Raw genomic sequence first — 20,928 nt, 5'->3', positions numbered from 1 at the left:
TATTACTGCACCCTTCCAGGATCCAGAGACCAGCTTTCTTGAAAAATCTGCTCTGTAGATTAATAAATAATGTGGTATGGTTTGCTAGCTAACTATCATTAGCTTGGTTAGCCTGGACCTACCAATCTATGAGACCTTCAAAGAAGCATCTTTAGGCCCTTCAAGCCTAGGGTGAATGTGGTGGCATCATGACAGTGCTACCTGGCAATCCTCCATCGGAGGCAGAACTATGGCTCCATCCAACAAACACAGAAGCAGTTTTCAACTGAAGAAAGGGCAGAGCAGAGCTCCAGGGAAGCATTGGGCAAAGGAAATAGCTATTGGGCAAAGGAAATAGCTTCTACCTGTTGATTTCCCTTCAGATTCTTAACTCTACAATGAGGAACAATCCAACTCAGACTGTGCTCAAAGAGAATGGCTGTCACTTCCTGGGGCAGCAGCAGGGCAGGGCTAGGAACTTCACTGATGTGTGATTTCTACTTCCACTCAAATAACAGTAAAGCCAGCATGCTTAACAGATGCTCATAGGGAGGTGGCAAGACCATCTCAACAGCAAAGGGAAACCACTGGAATTAGCAGCAGCCTACATTTTGTCTGCCTACTTCTAGGCAGGCCACACATTCCAAAACACAAGCACATGCCACAGATCCTCTCCTGTGGACCCATGCTTGTCAAATTCAGAAGTCCCATCAAGTTGCAATTCGCAGATTACCTATACAGCAATGCCCCACAAGACCTTCTTTCTCCCAAGTTCACTGTTGCTCAGTAAGGCATCTCTAGATGTGCCCTCAGTTCCTCATCCAAGGAGAAGGAGCAGATATGGCCCCATCCTCTGAGCAGTTCTCAAAGCCCACCATAATTCCTGGAAGTGAAGAGTTCCAGGAAAGGCCTAGAGCACATCAGTTAGAAGCAAGATTGCATCCTAAGGATGGTCCCCTCTGCCTAAAACCCAGGCAGACAGATGTTAGGTGCTCCCAGGAGCAGAAGGATCTAGACCCTTCCCTGGCCCCAGACATTCTGAACTCACACATGAGTTTTCTCAGAGAAATGCCAGCCGGTGGCCATGCACAGCCTCAAGCCGCCAGCCACCCTGGGGTCAGTTCCAGGGGAGAAATTGCTTTGGTTTAGGGTTTGGGAGTGAAAATAAACACTCTGGGTTTTATAGGTTCCCCCGTGTTGGCTGCTGTTTTCCTTTCCAACAGCTGCTCAATCGGGCCTTTCATTCAGAAGCTGGTGGCCTCTGAGGAAGCCCTGGGCAGTGCCCTCAAAGCTCAAGGGATGTTTATCTGAGGGGTGGGGGAGGGAGCCAGAATGGAAAGTGTGACGTCTTTGCAGACCAGTGCCAAGCTGACCCTGCAGCCTGGGGTCCCCAGGCTGAACACTGGCTCCCCACATTGGTCCCTTGGGGAAGTCCCTGCTCCCCCCCACACACACACTCCCTGCAGGAGTCCCCAGCCAGCTAGATCGACAGAGGACAAGGGCTCTTCCACCTGGGCCCCATCTGGTCACCTGCCCTGCACAAACCTGCTGCCTGTACCCATCACCTCTCATGAGGTGGAAATGAAACTGTTAGTCCATTTCTTTGTTCTCAGGGTCAATTCCAATGTCAGAGCCCTAGACATATTTTCCAAGAAGTCATCACTGCAAGCATTTACCTGCTGCCAGACTGCTAATGGCAATACACTGCATGGCTTTGCAATGCTGCACAGAGGACATGCTCAGGCCCCAGACCCCAAAGTCCAGAAGAGAAGTTACTCTCCCCATGCCTCCCTGGCTGCATGGAGCTATGGGGTAGGTCACTGAGAGCAAAGGAAACCAGTCACGGCTGAGGGTGCAGGGGTGGGTGGCACAGTAGTCCCCTCTTAGAGAGAATGGACGAGAAGGAACACAGGCATATGGTAGTCAACTACAGAGTTTTTCTGTGACCAGGAAGCCAAGCTCCTGAAACTCAGTCCTACTCAGCCAAACAGCAGGTTGTGGAGAGTAACGGCTTGCCTCTAATTCCTAGCACTATCACTTGCCCACTATTTTAACTCAAGCAATTTAGCAAGCTTCTTCGAGTCTCCCTTTCTTCACCTGTAAAACAGGGGTATTGGAGATCTATCTCATTGGGTAGTGGCAGGGTCACATGAAATACTCTCAGCAGCTGCTTAGGTACACAGTCACACTCTATAAATGTCATTTTTTTGATACCTGGTACTTCAGGTTCAGAAGGAAGACCAGGTCCCTTCCAGAGGCATTCACCACCAAAGAGGGGAGGTTGTGGCAGATAGACAGCAAGTGATCTGGACAGATCTAGAAAGATGCTGGCCATGGGATGAGGACGCAGCAACCAACTCTCTCTGGGGAGAGTCAGAGGCATCCGGGCTGGGAATGAAGGATGACTGGGGGTCACTGGGCTAAAAGAAAATATATTCTAGACAAAGAGGGTGTTTGATGCAAAGGCCAGACATGGAAAAGATGCTAGCAAATCATACAAAACTGGAACAAATGGAAAAAAAGGGCAAACACAAGGTGGAATGGGTGAGGTTCACAGAAGTCACCTCTCAGGACTTGTCTTCTGCCAGGATGAAGAGCAGCAGATTAATTTCAAAGTAGCTACACTTGAAGTGGGACAGCCACATGCCCAGGTATGACTTGGCAGGGAAAGCAGGAAGACACCAAGTGACCTGAATTATAAGGGCAGCATGAGGTGGCAGTGTGACACTAAAGAGGAGGGAACAGATCTGAAACATTCAGAGGAGTTTCCCTGGGCTAAGACAGAAGACAGAAGAGCTGGAATGAGGTGATCATGGAGCTGAGTTTGGGTGGGATGAACTGCTCTGATAAATAGCTATTTGTGCCATAAAGTAGGTACAGAAGGAAAAGGAGGGATGCTAAAGAGCCAGAAAAGAGTGGTGGCTTGTGAGTAAAGACAGGAGGAGCTTTCAGGAAGTATCCAATCAAGCCAAACCCTGCTAAGGAGTCAAGTGAATCATGGAAGAGGCCACAGGACCCAGAAATAGCATCCAGCAATGACTGCACCCCACCCAAAAGGAGATATGTCAGGCCCCATTCCCTAGATGTTGGCCTATGGGCCCAATATCTCTTCTATCAATCTCTGAGAATGATCCTCAGCTCTCCCACCTACCAGAGAATGAGTCCTTGTCCATCGCAGGCAGGTCCCGGGCCTGGTACATGTAGCAACGCAAATGGTATCGGTTCCCATCTTGAAGGAAAAAACAAAGATGCCAGGGTGAAGAGCCAATGGTGGCTAAGGGCTGGAGTTACAGAGGGGGTGGGGACTGCCCCTAAATGAGGGGAGCAAATGATACAAACAACCCTGTGGGAGTGAGCCTCTCAAGGTCAGGAGGAAAGGTGAGACACTTGAGTGCTGAGTACTTAAGCTAGGTTAGGGCTGAGGAAGAAGGGAAGAGGAAGGGGAGGAGGAAAGGCCAGGCCTATGACAAGGACAGTACAATGCAAGGGCCCAGGATGTCCAATCTCAAACATACCACACACAGACATGCACATACAGATGTACTTGTGCATACATACCAAATGACACTGACCACAAAAATATACACAGACCTGATTCTTCCAGCACAAACACCTGACCACATAATTCCATAAACTCAGAGGTATTAGGTTACCCACCCATCTATACCTCTGAGCATCACTTACAATCAAAGATGCAGGAGATTGTGGGTCTGTTTACACCGAAGCTCAGGGTAGACACAGACATGGAATCTTCGCTCCTGTCATCCACCACACCACCCTGGAGACACAAAGTTGGTCATGGGTGTATTCTCACCCCACCCCACCCCAGGACTGAGAGTTGGCAGAGAATATCCCAGAGAATTAGGTCCTTAAGGTCATGAAGTTCCTCCGTACAACAGTGCTGAAAGGAGGGCCATTAGCCTTGGATTTCACTCTGGGGAGCACATCCTCTCCTGTAGCATTATTATACACCAATGTCAAAGCCCCAAAGGATTATGGGAAACTCCTCTGCCCCTTCAGAGAAAACCAAGCATCCAGAATGGACCCCGAGCTATTCCAGGGAAAGAGTTAAATAGAAGAAAGCACTCTAAGGGCCTCTCCAGGGGAGAATCAAATGAGGTTCTGCCTACTCAGGATACGTCCAGTGGAGTCAAAGTCTAGAAGTCCCAGACTCCCATCTCTGAGCCACCTACCACCTCTCCCCCAACTTCTGTGTACTTAGAGACAGTGTGCCAGTGCCAGGGATATACAGGCACTGAACCAGGTCTCAATCTCTGTGAAGATGCCACACAGCAAATCATCCATCTGTCAGGCCAGGGCTTGGGAGAGTCCAGAGCTATGGACAGAGACAAGAGCAGGAGGTAGGGTGGGGCTATAGTCTGACTCAAAATCCAATCTGTCAGATAACTGTGCACAAATTCAGATGGCCAGACTGTTGTTTTGTATTCATCAGTACTAGATTCTACTATTTAGTCACAAGCCACTTGGGAGTGGAGGGCACCAAGACCAGGACACTCCCTGAGACACACATACACACACACACACACACACACACACACACACACACACACCCTTCTCTGGGGCATTCCCTCAGGCTCACTTGTCTCCCTCCCAGGGCCAGAAGCTCCAACCACATCTGCAGCCAGACTGGAGAGAATGACACTACTTACCAGACACCTGGTACTGCCCACTCCCTCTATATTCCCTGGGACTTCTCCAACCCTATTTTTTCTTCCTGTGATACATCTCAGAGATGTCAGTGTATAGTAACAAGGAATCTCTGCTTTAATTCCTTTGCCCAGTGGCTCTCCTAAACCCACAGATGCACACACACCCTTTATGAATGCCCTGGCTTCTTCACCCCACCAGACCCACCCAGAATGGTCAGTCCCTAGGACTGTCCTGACCTTTGTCCTGGCTGGAGCCATTTCCAGAGAATCCCCTCAGACCTTTGAGCTACAAGGTATCCATACTCCAGTCCCATGCCTCCAAATATGTGACACTACTGCCACTTCTGTGTCCTCCTCTCCAAATCATGCTTAACTGTTTTCCTTGTCTTAGAACCCCACTGGATGCCTGTCTACCCACTTCCATCCTGCCCATCCCCAAGCCAGAACCAACTTTCTGACCCATTGGTTCCAGGTTTGAATCCTCCAGCAGTGTCAGAGTTCTGCTGCTCAGATCCTGGGAACCTGTCCTGTCTCCCCATCCAACACCAAGTCTTGCTATTCCCAACTCCAGTCCTCTGCTGCAAGCAGAACACTCTCCCAACACATGCTCTACCTTAGCCAGCAGGCCCTCACCACTCCAGCCCCTCCCTATCACTGGCTACCCTAGATACCTAACTAAAGCCCATTCTGGTCCCTCCAGGGCCACAGAGTGCACCTTAAGTGCAAGTAGAGGTTTCCCTCCATGTCCTTCCATTCTCCTTGTATAGTGTAAACACACAACACATATGCAGAGGTAATATGACAGGCCCTGCTGCACCTGCATGGGCGTGGGCTCCTCCCACTGGGCATCCTCCTTTCTGATAGGGAGAACACAGCAAACATACACACAGACACAGACACAGACACACACACACACATACACACACACACACACACTTCCTTTGGCCACAATGTTCATATGGCTCTAAAACCAGATTACTTGGGCTTTAATGCTGATCCTGTCATTAACCTTGTGACTTTTGTCAAATTACTAAACTTCCCTGAATCAATCTTTTTGTAAATGTGAGATAATTGCATAGTATCTCTCAGAACATTGCTGTGGTTGTTAAAGAAACAGAGAACAGCCAGATGTGGGTGACTCATGTCTGTTATCCTAGCTACTCAGGAGGCTGAGATCTGAAGATCATGGTTCAAAGCCAGCCCGGGCAGGAAAGTCATTAGACTCTTACCACCAATTAACCACCCAAAAAAGGCCAGAAGTGGAGTTGTGGGGAGCTCATGCATCGCTGAGGCAGGGGCACCTTCTTGGCTACCTGCCTACCTCAAAAAATCCCTCCGACTTCCCCCAGCTTCTCTCCTGCATCCACCTACCAGGTATTCTGGCAAGGTATGCCCAGTTCTTTATAACCAGCCCACCCCCCCCCCCCCCCGCACAACACTTGGCACTAAACAGTCTTCAGTGAAGACTTACCGCATGAAAGAAACCATCTCTATGCCCTGAGCCACATGGACAGTGAGAGGACTAAAGGCCCCAGGATGGGAGCCAGGAAATAGAGTATCAGGCAGCCCCATCCAAGCCTTAAGAGTCAGTCTGACATGTCACACAAGGAAGAATTTGAGAAGCACATTTATACCTAGGAGGAACCCTCTGTGGGTAAAAGGGCACAGGTGGGCCTTTGGAAAATCCCATGCAACCTCCTCTTCCTGAATGGCTTTACAGCGCTGCTCAGAGACAGCAGCCACTACCACAGCCCAGGAACAATGTTCAGCTAGTGGCAGACCACAGAGCCAGGGCTCCCACTGATCTGCATGGAGCCATGCCACAGAGGGAAGCTGCTGCTCAAGTCTCCACCTGCCCACCCACTCCTCACACACGTGCACATACTCTTGCCCAGCCCCGGGGCCAGGCCCAGGGCATTGGGTTTCCCACAGTCACATTCCTGCCTCCATAGCTCATGCCTTCTACTCCTGGGCTGAGGCTGGCAGCCACGTGGTCTGTGGCCCGCACTCTGTCCTGGGGCTAGCCGTGTAAGGAATTTTGCTGGTTACTGGGGGACTGGATAGTGTCCAAGCCACTGCTACCCAGCAGGAGGCCACAGCTCCAGCCTGAGGTAGGAGCAAGGAGGTCTCAGCCTTCTGGATGCCAATGGACTCACAACAGGCCCCAGGCCAAGGCCAAATCCACCAGAGTGTTCCCAGGACTGACCTCTGAAAACCTTAGCTGGGAAGAGGCTGGCAGATTATGGGAGACACAGAGACTATGAAGGGGACCCCTCCTCCATTTAAACTGACAGAGCCAAGAGGATTCCGGCAGCATGCTTGAGATTCCTTCCACTCCACACGTGGCCTGCCATGTGTGCTGCTCCTCCCTGGAGCAAGGGTGCCTGCCCTGAACAGGGCACTGAGGTCTAGATCAGGATCTCCTAACAGAGGGCAGAGATGGATACCACATAGATTCAGCAGACAAGGAAGAACACCTCAGTAGCCATACCACATTGTTGGCAGGAACTAACAGGACCTCAGAAACTTGTCAGGGAACTATAAAAACTTTCCTTGCCCCAGTCAGGTCAAACAGATGGGCATGGCACGGCCTGGGTAAAGGGCTGCGATCCTTCAATTTACAGAAGGGTTACTTCCTACTCAGGATGGGTATGAGAGCACACATCACAGGGTTGTTGAAAAGGACACTCTCACTAGGAGAAACTGTCCCCTGACTCTTTGCTTATGCAAACAGGACCAGAAGAACCTCTGAGAACAGTAAATACAGGGCTCTTATGGATCACAAGAATAGATTCAATTCTCAGAAACTTTACAGGCCAGTTGTTACACAGACATTAGTAGAAATCAGCTTGTATAAATTTAGAACTCAAGAAATTGTATTTGAAAACAAAAAGTAGTAAATATTCAACCCATCCTAATTATGTTACTCTCCTCAGCTACATGGGGCGTATCCATGTGATGATATACCACAGTGTCTTAACAGTGGGCATTCCAGTGGCTCTATCCATGTTGTAGCTTGATATCGGCCACAGCAGAGGTATTTACACCATGGAAATCAACACATGCTGCATACTATGTGGCATTGTTGTTTTGTTGTTCTGAAGAACTGGCTGCTGTGCACTGATCAGAAAAGCCTAAAGTGACTTTCCAAGAATTCACTAACATCACTGGTTCTTCACCAGTGGTCCCTTGCCTGGATGTCCAGATAATGTGGTGATGTGGGATGGGTCCTATAAACCCTGTTCATCCTGCCATCACCTGGAAGATTTTCCATAATACTTGTGAAAGAAAGCACAATTAGAACAGTTATTCCTTGTAATCTCTATGCCTCAGTTGCTGATCCGTGAGATGGGATTTCAAGAACCTACCTCCTAGAATTGGTTAAATGAGATAACGCATGAACTCAGTAGAAGGCCCTGTAACCCTCAATACCTGCCGTAATCAGGGCACTGATCAAGCCAGTTAGTACACTGTTGTGGGTTGTACTGGCCCTGTCAAAACTACTTGATTGCTACTGTGGCATAAAAGCAGCCCCAAACCATAAATAATGACTGAGCATTGGCTGTGTGCAGAAGAAGAAGGAGAGGAAGGAAGAGAGGAAGAAGAAGGAGGAGGAGGAGGAGGAGGAGGAGGAGGAAGAGGAGGAGGAGGAGGAAGGAGAAGAAGAAGAAGAAGAAGAAGAAGAAGAAGAAGAAGAAGAAGAAGAAGAAGAAGAAGAAGAAGAAGAAGAAGAAGAAGAAGAAGAAGAAGAAGAAGAAGAAGAAGAAGAAGAAGAAGAAGAAGAAGAGGAAGAAGAAGAAGAAGAAGAAGAAGAAGAAATGACGACGAAGAAGACAACGACGACTTACTTACAAAAGCAGACAGAGGGCCAGCTTTGGGCCATGGGCCTAGTTTGCCAGCCACCGCTCTGTAATGGCAGGTTATTATTTTTGCTGTACTATTATCATCCACAGATGATAAGTGAGAAAACTGGATCCCAGATCTGTAAATGTCTTCCCTGGTGATAGATAGCAAATTAGCTGATAGAGCTAGGGGCTCCCTGCCTTCCCCTCACCCCAGGGGTCTTCCCAGACTCCTCTTCCCCATCAGAGGTCACAGCACCTAAGCAGGGCTCTTGAACTGCAGAGAGTTAAGTGCCAAGTCAGGGTTGTGTGGAGCCCTGGACCCATTTCACTACTCTGGCTTGTCAGGATTAGAGGAAAACCCCACACAGGCCTGCAAACCCAGCCAAAGGAGAACCCTTTAAAAGAAAGAATAGAAGGCAGAAACACATAGACCTCCCTTCCCCATCAGGGCTGATTTCAACCTTAAGTGAAATAGCAGGCGAGGGTGCAACCCCACTTAATTTACAGCTAGAGCCAGGGCTGGAAGCAGTTGCTAGATTCCTTGCAAAACTACCATCTGGGCCCTGGGGAGCTGGGAGTGGCCTCAGGAAACCTGGAGAGCCCCCAGTGCCACGTGTGGGCTGGCCCAAGCGTATGCGTGTGTCCCTCTAAGGTTTCCACATCTCCACATGCGCAGGTTGCAGAGAACTCTGGAGCAGGTTTGCTCCATGCCAGCTGCATTGGTAATTATGACAACCATATGTCCCATTTGCTAGAATAGCCCTGCTTATGCCTAGAGTCTCAGCATGCTTATCTCCCAGACGAGATAATAAATTCTACGATTGCTCTAGCAATAGTGCACACAGTCCCTTGTATAAAATGATATCCAATGGGCACGAATATATCTACCCAACGAGATATCTGTGTGGTACACAAACAGACACACAGTCAGAGCCTCCACATTTATTGGTATCCAGATGGGAGCCACAGACTCAGGGTCTACACATTTAGAAGATTTTCCGAAATTATCCTTTTCTGTGAGGAAGCAGGAGAGACAGAAAGGCCTCTGCTTGACTGGTAAGATAGACTCATCTCACACACACACACACACACACACACACACACACACACACCAGCATGAAACCAGAGATGGAACAGATGCACAGTTCATATATGTGAAAACCCAAGGGAGCCAGGTGCCCACTCACGTCTATAATCCTAAACTACTCAGGAGGCTGAGATCTGAAGATCACAGTTCAAAGCCAGCCTGTGCAGAAAAGTACATGAGATTCATATGTCTAATTAACCACCAAAAAGGCTAGAAGTGGAGCTGTGGGTCAAGTGGTAGATCATCAGCCTTAAATTTAAAAAGCTAAGGTACAGCACCCAGACACAGGCCCAGACTCTGAGTACCTGCTCCAATACTGGCACAAATTAAAAACAGGGATTCCTATAGTCACTCAGCTCCAGCCATAGCCCCAGTCATAGGCCTTGGTTACTAACAAGGCATAGTCCCCACAGCTCCCAGGCCTGCCCTTGTACTAACTCTGTGAACAGAGCCTGGGGCTGGGCACATGGTATGGCTTCATCCTTGTCCAGAAATGAACCTTGCCCTGTCAACACACATCTTACCTACTTCTCAGCCAACTCAAATCTTAAGTTACTCTGCTCTGGCACCCATCTCTCCCTGACCCCTTTCCCAACATTTCCAACTCCCAACTGCTCTTCCCTGCCCTTGGCCCAGGTTGAAATGCTTGTCTTGTAGGTCTTCTCTACTCCAGACTGACTGCCAACTAACTGCTTCCTGGGTGGAAGCTGTCCTGGGTTAGGGGCAGAGTCCTCTTTAGCTGTCTGCCTGGAGTGTTGTCCAAGAGAACTTTTTTCAATAACATAACTGTACCATAGTTGCATTATCCTACATGGCAGCCAGAACCAGCCATGTGTGATTGTGTGTGTGTGTGTGTGTGTGTGTGTGTGTGTGTGCACGCGCGCGCGTGCGCCAGTACTAAAGCATGAACTTAAGGCCTGGGTGCTGTCATTTAGCTTTATCAATGCTGGTGCTCTACCACATGAGCCACAGTCCCACTTCCAGCTTTTTGGTAGTTAACTGGAGATAAGAGTCTCATAGTCTTTCCTACCCAGGCTGGCTTAAAATTACAATCCTTGGATCTCCTGAGTAGCTATGATTTCAGGCATGAGCCACAGATACCTAGCTCCAGGTGTGATTATTGAGTATTTGAGATGTAGCTCACCTAACTGGGAATTGCATTTTCTTATTTTGATTACTTTAGATGGAAATTTAAAAAGCCACGTGTAGCTAGTAGCTACTGTTTTACACAATGCAGATCTAGGTCCTTGTTCTTCACAGCTGTAAAATGAGGCTTAATAATAGAATAGCACCCAACTTTCTGGGCACAAAATAAAGTAAGGCAATGCATATGAATCCTTTGGCATGGTTTTTGGCACATGGTTAAATAGATTCTAGTAATGTTTATCCTCTTTGAGGACCTGGATCTCTTAGAGAAATGGATAAAACCAAGAACCTTATTTCAGAATATATCCATCACAAACACACACACAAAAGCACACACACATACACAGAGCATATTACACACATGCACACACCTGCACACACATACACACACACACACACACACACACACACATTTTCCAGCTGATTTTAAAAGACTCCTGTGCCCAGCTTCTATAGAATGTGCAAGTTCTTCCTTGTTGAAATTCTCCAGGGCTGTGAGCACACGGTGCCGACCTGTCTCCTCTCTCCCTGCCAGGCACAGGCAACTCAGGAAACCCTTCCCAACAGGAGGACACTCAGGGCCAAGCACAGAGGCAGGGCTTGGAAAAATCCTTGCGCCTGGAGGGTAGGCCTAGGGCAGGGGCAACAGCATGGATTCCGTGAGCTCATCCCAGCAGCCGTCACCAAGTTCCCAGAGAGGCCAGTGGCGTCAGGAGGGGGTGACTGGGTGGGAGCCGCGGTGGTGGCTGCGGCGGCAGCTAGGGGTGTGGGGCGAAGAGAGGGAAGCTAGATGGAACACGCTATAATAGCGGCTTTGTGCTCCGCTTCCCAAGCTCCCTGGGAACGCCAGGAAGATTATGAAACCCGGTGTCTTTGGGAATGCCAGGATATTAGCTGGAAAAAGAATAATACGAAAATAAAATAATGCTCGGGATGGAGACAGCAGACGATTAGCAGACGGAGCCAGGGCTTCCCGCTCCATGAAGGGAGCCAGGCTTGGCCCCAACAGAAGGCTTCAGGGAAAGGCTGCCCGTGCTAATGAGCAGACAGGGCCTGCCTTCCAAAGAGACGTCTTCCAAAGGGAGCTAGCAGGCAAGGCCCAGACTGCCATAGATACACAGGCCAGGGAGAGGGGGAGGGGACAGGAGACAAGGAGCACCCAGGTCTGGTCCTCAGGCCTAGACATTCAAATCGTCATCACCAGGAAGGCTACCTGAACACTACTCACTGATCTTCCTTCCCTTCCCTCACCAGCCACTCTGGAATGACTTACTCTCTGTCCAGCACTCCAAAGATAAGACTTCTCCAAGTTTATTTACACTCTCTCATCCTGAAATCCTCATTGGCCTAGGAGGTCTCCACCATCAAATTGGGCCATGAGATCATTTCTTGCCTTACCTCTCTATCAGGACTGTGACTATACATGTACCTTCAACCAAGTCAGATGCCAGTCTCTCTCAGAAAAGCATCCAACAGGTGGGCTAATGTGAGTCCCTCCTAGGACTGCAAGATGCACTATATCCTTGCATATCCTCATTATCAGAAGATGGCCCTCGGGCCAGCCTCCTCAGCATTACCTAGAAGCTTATTAGACAGAGAGACTGTGGGCCCCACCCTGACGCTGAATCAGAGTCTACGTCTTGACAAGATCCCAACTGGCTCTCTTGCTCATTAAGTCTGAGAAGCCATTCTTTACAAGTGTCACTGTTAATCCTTACAGTGATGCTAAGATGGGTGAGGAAACAGTGTGAAAGGCGAGAGGGCCCTGGCCTCAGCTAGAAAGCACAAAGCATGGAATCCCCAGCTTAGATTCTGCACACTCAGAAGTCTTGCTGCTGTCCCACCACATCCTACCAGGTATATCAGCAGACATCATGGGTATATGTGCAACAGCAAGCTCCTAGCCCAGAAAACATAACCATTCATCCCAAGATGTAGTAGACTTGACCCCCAATCCCTGAGGGAGGAATCAGTATGTCTAGAGCCAGAGCACAAGGACCCAAGACTGCCCTTTGTCCTGTAAAGCTGACCAAGAAGGAAGCATAGCATGTGGAGTGACTGTATCTGCATTAGAACTGATGAGGATCTAGACAGAATGGTCTAGACAGTTATGAGCAAACGGGCTTGTGGCTCTGTCCAAATGCCGGACACCTAAGGATTTCTGAAAGTGTAGTTTCAGATTCCAGATCTGTGAGACTCACTATCTCAAACCACTGTCTGTCACCCTTGGATTCTCTGTGTCAGCCAAGTTCTCAGGAGACTCAGGAGTCTCCCCTGGATAGCTCTCTGCTGTATGTCACAGCCAGTCACATTTGAACTGTCATCCATCACCCTTGTACATCTGTTGACTTGACACTTGAGTTCAGTGATCCCTCATGACATTTTCTCCCACATAAAGAATAAATTAATTGGTTTCTCTCTTCTGGGAAATGTTTCCCCATTCTCCCAGTCACCACATCATGAAAGCTTGGCAGTGGGTTCCTCAGTCTTGCTCGCCTCCTCCTCCAGCCAGAGTAGCACCCCTACCAAGTTAGCCTTGGCAGGAATGAAGCCCACTGGGAACACTTCCGGCAGCCACATTGTGAACCACCTTCCAGCCAGCCTCAGTGTCTGTCTACATGCCTGTAGGACTCTTTGGCCTTGCTCTCCCCTTACCTACCTCCCTGTCCTGGTCTGCCTGGCAGGCAGCCACCAGATCTGCCTTCCTCACACAGCACTGCACTGTATGTCAGACTTGCCAGGGCCAACAGTGAACTCATTACAGCCCCAGGCCTGCCTTGCAACCTGGCACTGTCAGTGGCCCCACTATTGACCCTTCTCTCACTATGCTCTGCCACCTGATCTCCCTCAAATTGGCCCAACAGCTCTCAACCCAGAAGTCACCTCATCCTTGGATTTCCATCCCAAACTCCTGATGATCTGAAAACAGGAAGTTCTCCCTCTCAACGCTCTTGATTTCAGGTCTTAATGCCTCCTACTTCGAACCAAAGCATTCTGCACAACAACCCATAGGGACAACCTAAGACTCAATGAATAGAGTCCAGGGCATGTCATCTGGAGCTCTTTACCTGGCATGGTTTCGAGTTTCTTTTCCATTTCAGAAACTCCTCTCCCCAGCTTAATATTGTCCATCACAAAGCTGGCACATGGCCCAGGGTGGCCAATCAGGACCCTCCATTCCTCCCCAGCACAGAACCTGACTAGGTGCATGACCAGGCAGAGCCAGTCCTTTACATAAGATCTGTCCTGGGACTGTTGAGAAAGTGGCACTCTGTGATGTGGTTTGCATCTAGCAGGGCTTAGTGGACTGTGAAGATGATGCCAGCACCATCTTCCCTGGCCATCTTGAGAGAGCCACCGTGCGATGAGGCCAGACAGAGAAGTGAGTCCCAGGGACACTCCATTTCCTGCCACTCTAATACCTGGCATCCCTCCAGGCCAACTTTCCAGAAGCCCCTTTTCTCATCAGCCCATTTGAGTGTCATCTCTGTCTGACAGAAACACATCTGGATTCTCAGTCCTGGCCTTCTTCAGTGCAGCCACTCAACCATCCTGAAGCCCAAGTCAAACCCTTTCTGACTGAAACCAAAGGCAGTAACCAAGCACCAGTCTTTCTCCTATCCAGTCCACAGCTGCACCTAGTTGTTCCTGTCTGGCTGAAGACCAGTTAGCAACCCAGAGGTCCAGGACTTTGCTTCTCCCCACAAGGTCCCCACATATGTGGCCCAGGCCTAGAGAAGACTCCTCTCTAGAGGCCGGTCACAACTGCTCTGACAGCTCCTGGACACCAGAGATTGCCTCTCCTACACTGCCACCATAAGGCCTGCCTTCTATCAAGTCTGGAACTACCAGGCCGCTCTCAGTGTCTTCTCTTGCTTCCATCCCATCATGCTCTGGGCCTGCCCTATTAAGACTCCCAGAGCCCACACGGCTGTTTGTCCCATGGATGGATACATCCTTGGTCTAGACTAGATGTACATATGCACAAATAGCTTCACAGGAACAGCTTCAAGTCCCCTCAAGAAGTACAGTTGGTATAACTAGTCTCCCAAGGTCCCAGCCTAGAGTCTCCACAGAAGATACACAGTTCTGGTCAGATTTCAGAGGAAACATCTCATTCAGGCCTCTCATTTCCACCTCCAGTTGTTCCTAGGCCAGCAAAGCAAGAAGCTGGCTGTATGCCTAATCATCTCTTTTGGGGAAGCCCATTGCCCAAATCCTGAATAACGCGGAGCAGACCCCAAGACCACCCACTATATAAAATATACACAAGGTCAGGACAGCCATCCAGGAACTTAGTTTTTAAGATACATTGTTCCCCCAAATCTTGGGGGGAAGCCCATGAGACATCCTGTCTCATGAGGATGCATGTTCAACTGAGGACCTTCCAGAGGTGCCAGACTTTTGTGGCTACAGCTATGAGTGAGACTGAGGTCTCCCCTCCTACCTCCACGTTAGGCTGCCTCTACAGGAAGCACTGGGTCAGACCCTTAGATGCCAAAGCCGTCTCTCTCCCTCTCTGCTTCCATCTTGACCACTCCAAGAAGCAGTGGGTCTTCCAGTGCCAAGAAGAAAGCTGTTTTATTTTACAAGGACACCCAGACTGCTGCTCACTTTTCCCACTTGCCACCCCACAGGGATCAAAGCCAGGACAACTGGCCAACATCTGTCCAAAGGCCCTAACCCAGGGGGCTCTGTGCCTACCCCACATCACCCCAGAACAGCCTTGGGAAAGGGAGCCACACCCCACCCAACCCAACAGGCACAGCCACACATACCAGGGCTCCCTCGAGGGCAAACACAGCAGCAGGCCCTGTCTTCTCCAGGGGCTCCATGCGACGGCGCCAACGGCGGCGGCGAAAGGCGTCAGTCTTGCGGTACTCCAGGTGAAACTTCCAGCCAAAGAGAGAGGCGTACTCCCAGCCCTCGCCCTCTGCCTCTGCCTGCCTGTGCTACACAGGAGAAAGGGCAGACTCAGAGCTGATTGGCAGGTCCTGGGATATCCTGGACCCATCCCAGGTGTGCCTTCCTATTCTTCACTACTCCCCACCAGCTCCCACACCAGCACCCTCCTGGTGGGAAAATCTGGAAGAACCAGTGGGAGGAGAGGGCTTTGAGTAGCCTAAGACCCCTAGATAGAAAGATCAAGAGGGAAGAGGCTCTGTAGGCTGAGGGGAAAGTCCAACTGCTGAGAACGCAGGAAGGGAAGGTAGACTGCAGTTGTGAAGGAAATTGGGCACTGGGGTTGCTGTTTATTTGAATTATGGGTGGATTGCATGAATCCGAGGTTTTCTTGTCATTTCCGTTTTCGTCTTCGCATCCCGGCTTATAAAAATGGAAGTAGGTCTGCGGTTCAGAGGCAACACAAAGATCTTGCCTCTCAAACTCAGCCTATCCCTCCCCAGGAAGGGGCACTTAAGCTAGCTGTGGAGGGATCTCTGATATGCACTTGGAGGACACCCTTTCCCAAGTCTACAGGGACACTGGAACCTCCTGCCCCAGCACCTAGCAAAGAATAGCTTGGGACCACTCAGTCCAGGCCACTAGTATAGTGAAAAGTCCTATAAGCCAGCTGTGTCCCCTCCAAGGAAGAGGACGAGGCACTCATTTTTTGGCCAGGCTCCACTTCTACCAATTGAGTGCCCCTCTGCGGGGAAGCTGTGACCTGGTCCGTAGCATCTGAACAGATTGGTTATCAAAAAATCTTTGGCTCAGGCTGGCCGCTGATGGCTCACAACTGTAATCCTAGCTATTTAGCAGACTGAGATTTGAAGATCGCAGTTCAAAGCCAATCCAGGCAGCAAAGTCCTTGAGACTCTTATCTCCAGTAAACTATTCAGAAAAGGCTGGAAGTGGCCTGTGGCTCAAGTGGTAGAGTACTACCCTTGAGCAAAAGAAGCTCAGGGACAGTATCGTGGCCCTGAGTTCAAGAACCAGGACCAGAAAAAAAAAAAAAAGAACTTACCTCTGCCCAAACCCAGAGATAATCCTCTCTAGGTCTCTACTCAAAGCTAGAAAATGAAACCTGGATTATGACAAATGCTAAGCTTAGCCTGGGGAAACATCTGGTTCTTGGCCCAAAATTCAAATGTATGCTTGGGAGGGATGGCTATAGACCAAGAGGGAGACAGGCACTGAGGCTATATGGAACATGGGCAGCTGTGGACCCTCAAGCAAATGGGTATTCATGCATAGGCACTTTGGGCTAGTCTGTTCTGTGACATCTGCACATGTTCTAAGGTAAACATTAATGGAGTCCATCCCAACCCCTACACCAGCCAACACATTTTCTTGTGCATGAATCTAATTCTAAGGGGCTGCCTGTTCCAGGGAGCTGTCCACTGCTAAAGGGTCAACCTCACTAGATAGGTATGTGCCCCAGGATACTCTAGCATCCCTTAACCAATGACAGACAGCCAAGAAATTACAAGCCCCTCTCCATTTCCTTCAGGTAAGGAGAGGTATGCTGTGCCCCAAGGACACATCCTTGTCTCTCACCCTCCTGAGAGCACAGATACAAAATCATGAAGACAAAATCATGCTATAGCTAGGAAGCCAGGCCTAAGGTACCTCTAGTTACATGTCTGTACCTTCTGGGGCCGTATAAACTAGGCTTCTCCGTGTGTTATACAACAGTTTGAGGGTATCTGTGTGTGTGTGTGCTAGTGATATGTGGGTATTTGTATATGCTGGGTATGACCTACTGGAGGATGGAATGTGTGTGTGTATGTGTTGGATGTGACGTATGGCCATATGCATACCTGCATGTATTTGTATCACACAGGTCTGCACCTGTGCCCCTGGGGCCTCCCTCCCATCTACCACGGGCCGCTCACTCTCTTCAAAGCTTCCATCTGGCTGAGGTCCCTCCTGCGCAGGCGGACCCAGCGCCTCCGTCGGTGTGTATAGTACATCTTCTCAGCAGGGACCCAGTGCCTTGGCTTCCGGTCCGGGGGAATAGTGATGCTGTACTCCCAGCCTAGGGAAGAGGCAAGTGTCACTCACTGCCCAACTCCTCATGTCTTCTGGCCAACATGCACACAGACTCAGAGGCATGCACATGGTAGGGATGCTTCCTACCTTGCTCATCAACGGCCCGATTGAGGTCTGTGGACCATTCTTCATCTTCCCACTTCCAGCCCACTGGACACTCGATGTCATCCTTAGGAAGCACCTTCTCCCCATTCTCGGGACAAAATAGAATAGATAAGGGTCAGAAGATACTAATAGACCTTTTCAGGGTCCCAGAAAAGAAGCTCCAGACAGAGAGTAGAGCTTGTATGAATAAGAATCACCATCCTTCTGGAAACTAGAGCATGGAGGCTCAGTAGGTAGGATCAGGGCAGAAAATCTCCCAGCCTTCCTTGAGCTCTCTTGGGACTAAAATGTCCAAGGTACCAGGGAAAGCTGATCCTACTCCCACCCCATCTGTTGACATTCCCCTTACAACATCAGTGTAGTTGTCACTCATGTAGATCCACTGGCCTCCAGGGAGCCGGGTCTGGTTCTCAAACACCTCCTCCACGAAGCTCAGATGACCAGCATCAGCATCATGAAGCAGGCTATGGGAGAGGACCAGTCAGAGCCATGCTAACGAGACCCCTACCCATCCCACTACCACAGAGCAGTGCACAGACCTGATTATAGGTAAAGGACCATGTTGCTAGAGCCAAAGAAAAAGAGACCAAACACCCCAAATCTGGGAAGACAGTTGAATCCCAATAGATATTTATAGAAATGTAAAATGTTACCAAGCTATGCCCTTAAGCTTTGAGTGCTTGACTGTATAGGTTACATTTTATATATTTTTTTAAGTTGTTGAACGTTGGCTAAATAGGGAGAGGAGAAAAGGATAGAGCTGGCAAAAGTAGACGGGAAAGCCAGTATAAATCTGGGAAGGGCTGAGAGAAAGGACCACCTAGGGGTGAATAAGCCACCAGGAACACAAAGGGTCGCCTGTGCATGGTGCAAGGGTCTTAGTCATGGTATCATGGAAGACCAGTCCACATCACTGGGAACAAAATTCAAGGGAGACTTAATAATGAAGGAGTCTCTGAGTATTAAGAGCCTTCCAGAAAGAATGCTGCCTAGTAAACCCCATCCAAGTTAAGTCCAAGTGGCAGTTTCCATTGCCAGTGCATGTGTAGGCAGAGGGACTGACAGAGCAGAGGTTTTCAGAGAAAGGGCCAGGGCAGAGAAAGTGGTCACTGGTGGCAGCCTTGCCCGTGACTCACGTCTTCTCTGGACACACGAACCAATCTCCTGCCCAGGCCCATCCAGCCGAGGGACGGAAGCTGTCCTTGGGTAGCTTGATCTTGCCCGTGACATCAGAAAACTTGGGGTATGTGAGGCCCGTTGTGCCCCAGTTTCCAACCAAGGCCAGCTTGGTCTGGTTCTCATACTGTAGGGCGAGGAGAAGTGAGGGAGAAGTGAGAAGCTCCAGGTGGGCAGGGAGTGATGAAGGGGTCAAAGGTGGGCTTGGCAAACACTCACCGTTTCAGCAAAGACAGAGAGCTTCCCCTCAGCAAACTGGTTGAACTCTTTCTCATCCACAGAGAGCCCAAACCAGAGCTTGACTCGTATCTGCACTGGCATTCTGGCTCCAGGCACTGCCTCCATTGGATACTGGATGTCAGAAAAGCACAGAAATCCAGGTCCTTCTTCAGGATAAGCCTAACCAAAACCTGGGCTTACCAGTCTAAAACTCCATCCATGAGCCCTCTGCAGATAGGGCCATATATAGACCAGAATCCCTCCTCTCCCCGCTCCTACCATTGCATTTCCATTCTCTCCTAGAACCTGTTCAGAGATACTTTGGGCTTCAGTGGAAATGGTTATCTGCTCTGTCCAATATGGTGGCCTCAAGCCCTAGGTGGCCACTGACCACTTAAAATGTGGCAGTGTGACTGAGGAACTGAACTCTTATTAGTTTTATTTGATTAATTTAAATGTAAATATCTATATATGACTTCCATATTGGACAATACCATGCTAGAATTTGTCTCTAAAGGAGAAACCTTGATACAGATCTAGAAGAGAAAGAAATGCAAACCACTTCATTTCATTCTCAGCATATTATATTTTGTCTAGACACTAGTAGATCATCTAATACCCCTATGCTTTCAAGTGCTTATCAGCCTGATAACCACTATTGTTTCAACTGCTTTTTATCCTGAAATGTTCAGAGGTGCTGTCAAAATGAAATGACCACAACAACCCAACATTTTAAAAAATAATAATTCTCTACAATTAAATCCATCCATTTGACTGAAAACAAAGATCAGATGTGGCCTAAAGAAGTGAAGTTTCTCACTCTTAGAATAACACACTGGCCCCCAGAGGCAGTAACACCTAAATTGCCCAGATCTGGTGTGCAGAAGCTCCCCAGGAGGGGACAGGGAGCTGAGGGTAAGGAGAAGCAAATTTGAGTGGGTTCAGAAAAGGAAGTGAGGTGTCATAGTAAGAGGCCCAAAGCTGATGAGGAAGGAGTGGACTCCTGGAGGGAGACAGGAAAGGTTTAGGAGGAGGTGCCAGTCATTTCCCAGGTCTTCTTTTGGTTCCTCCTGGGTGTTCCTTAAGGAACACCTCCCCCATCCCATGTGACACTCCTTGAAAGTGCCCCCCATGGAAGTTCACTTCAGCTGTCCTCTCCATGAGATGGTTAGCTGCCTTCTCCCCCCACCCCCAAGCCACCAGCCCCAGACATGGCAGGAATGCCTAACCCCACCCCCCTCTTCCTCATCCACCCCAATCTCTCCCTGCCCTCCCCCAGACGGGGCCAGCCTGCCTGACCCAAAATAGCAACAGCAAATAAAGAAATGTCTAGTTTGGGGCTTCTCTCCTTTTCTGCTGGTGCTCATTTTTTCCAACTTTGGTTTAAGTTAAGAAACACCAATGTTTTCTTGGTCTCTACTTGCTGCCAACATTTTTGTAGAGCTTGCTCAGGAGCTCCTGGCGGGGCTCATAAACTCAGTGGGGAAGACTTCGAGAAACAATTCTATATCTTTTTTTGCTTTGGAATCAGGGGAATATTTCAGTTTGCATTTCCCTAAGGCTGCAAGGTCAAGAGGTGAGAGGCAGCGAGCAATAGTTGCAATGCAAGGCATCCTCACTCCTGTCTGCTCCCACCTCCCTGACCAGCCCATGAGAGGCGGCCTCTCTTTGACGTCTCTTTCCATCCTTATGGGAAGAGGTTACACTT

The 20,928-nt window shown here is 49.3% G+C and overlaps 1 protein-coding gene across 7 annotated transcripts in view; it reads right to left on the bottom strand.

The window, feature by feature from the left end:
• Nucleotides 1–20,928, bottom strand: part of Dysf (dysferlin) — a 210,198-nt gene that overhangs the window by 86,190 nt on the left and 103,080 nt on the right. For all 7 annotated transcript variants that reach the window (XM_042699705.1, XM_042699708.1, XM_042699706.1 and 4 more), the window contains 8 exons: nt 19,221–19,352; nt 18,962–19,128; nt 18,175–18,289; nt 17,808–17,913; nt 17,564–17,706; nt 15,506–15,679; nt 3,664–3,757; nt 3,131–3,208 (listed from right to left, as the gene is read on the bottom strand). In XM_042699705.1, coding sequence (XP_042555639.1) covers nt 3,131–3,208; nt 3,664–3,757; nt 15,506–15,679; nt 17,564–17,706; nt 17,808–17,913; nt 18,175–18,289; nt 18,962–19,128; nt 19,221–19,352 — 1,009 coding nt within the window. The remainder of the gene's footprint in view (nt 1–3,130; nt 3,209–3,663; nt 3,758–15,505; nt 15,680–17,563; nt 17,707–17,807; nt 17,914–18,174; nt 18,290–18,961; nt 19,129–19,220; nt 19,353–20,928) is intronic.

The sequence above is a fragment of the Dipodomys spectabilis genome, unplaced genomic scaffold, assembly GCF_019054845.1.
Source record: "Dipodomys spectabilis isolate Male_0828 unplaced genomic scaffold, ASM1905484v1 ptg000262l, whole genome shotgun sequence".
Classification (NCBI taxonomy): domain Eukaryota; kingdom Metazoa; phylum Chordata; class Mammalia; order Rodentia; family Heteromyidae; genus Dipodomys; species Dipodomys spectabilis.
Note: the sequence above shows the minus strand (reverse complement) of the source record. Positions and strands in the feature narration are given on the sequence as shown.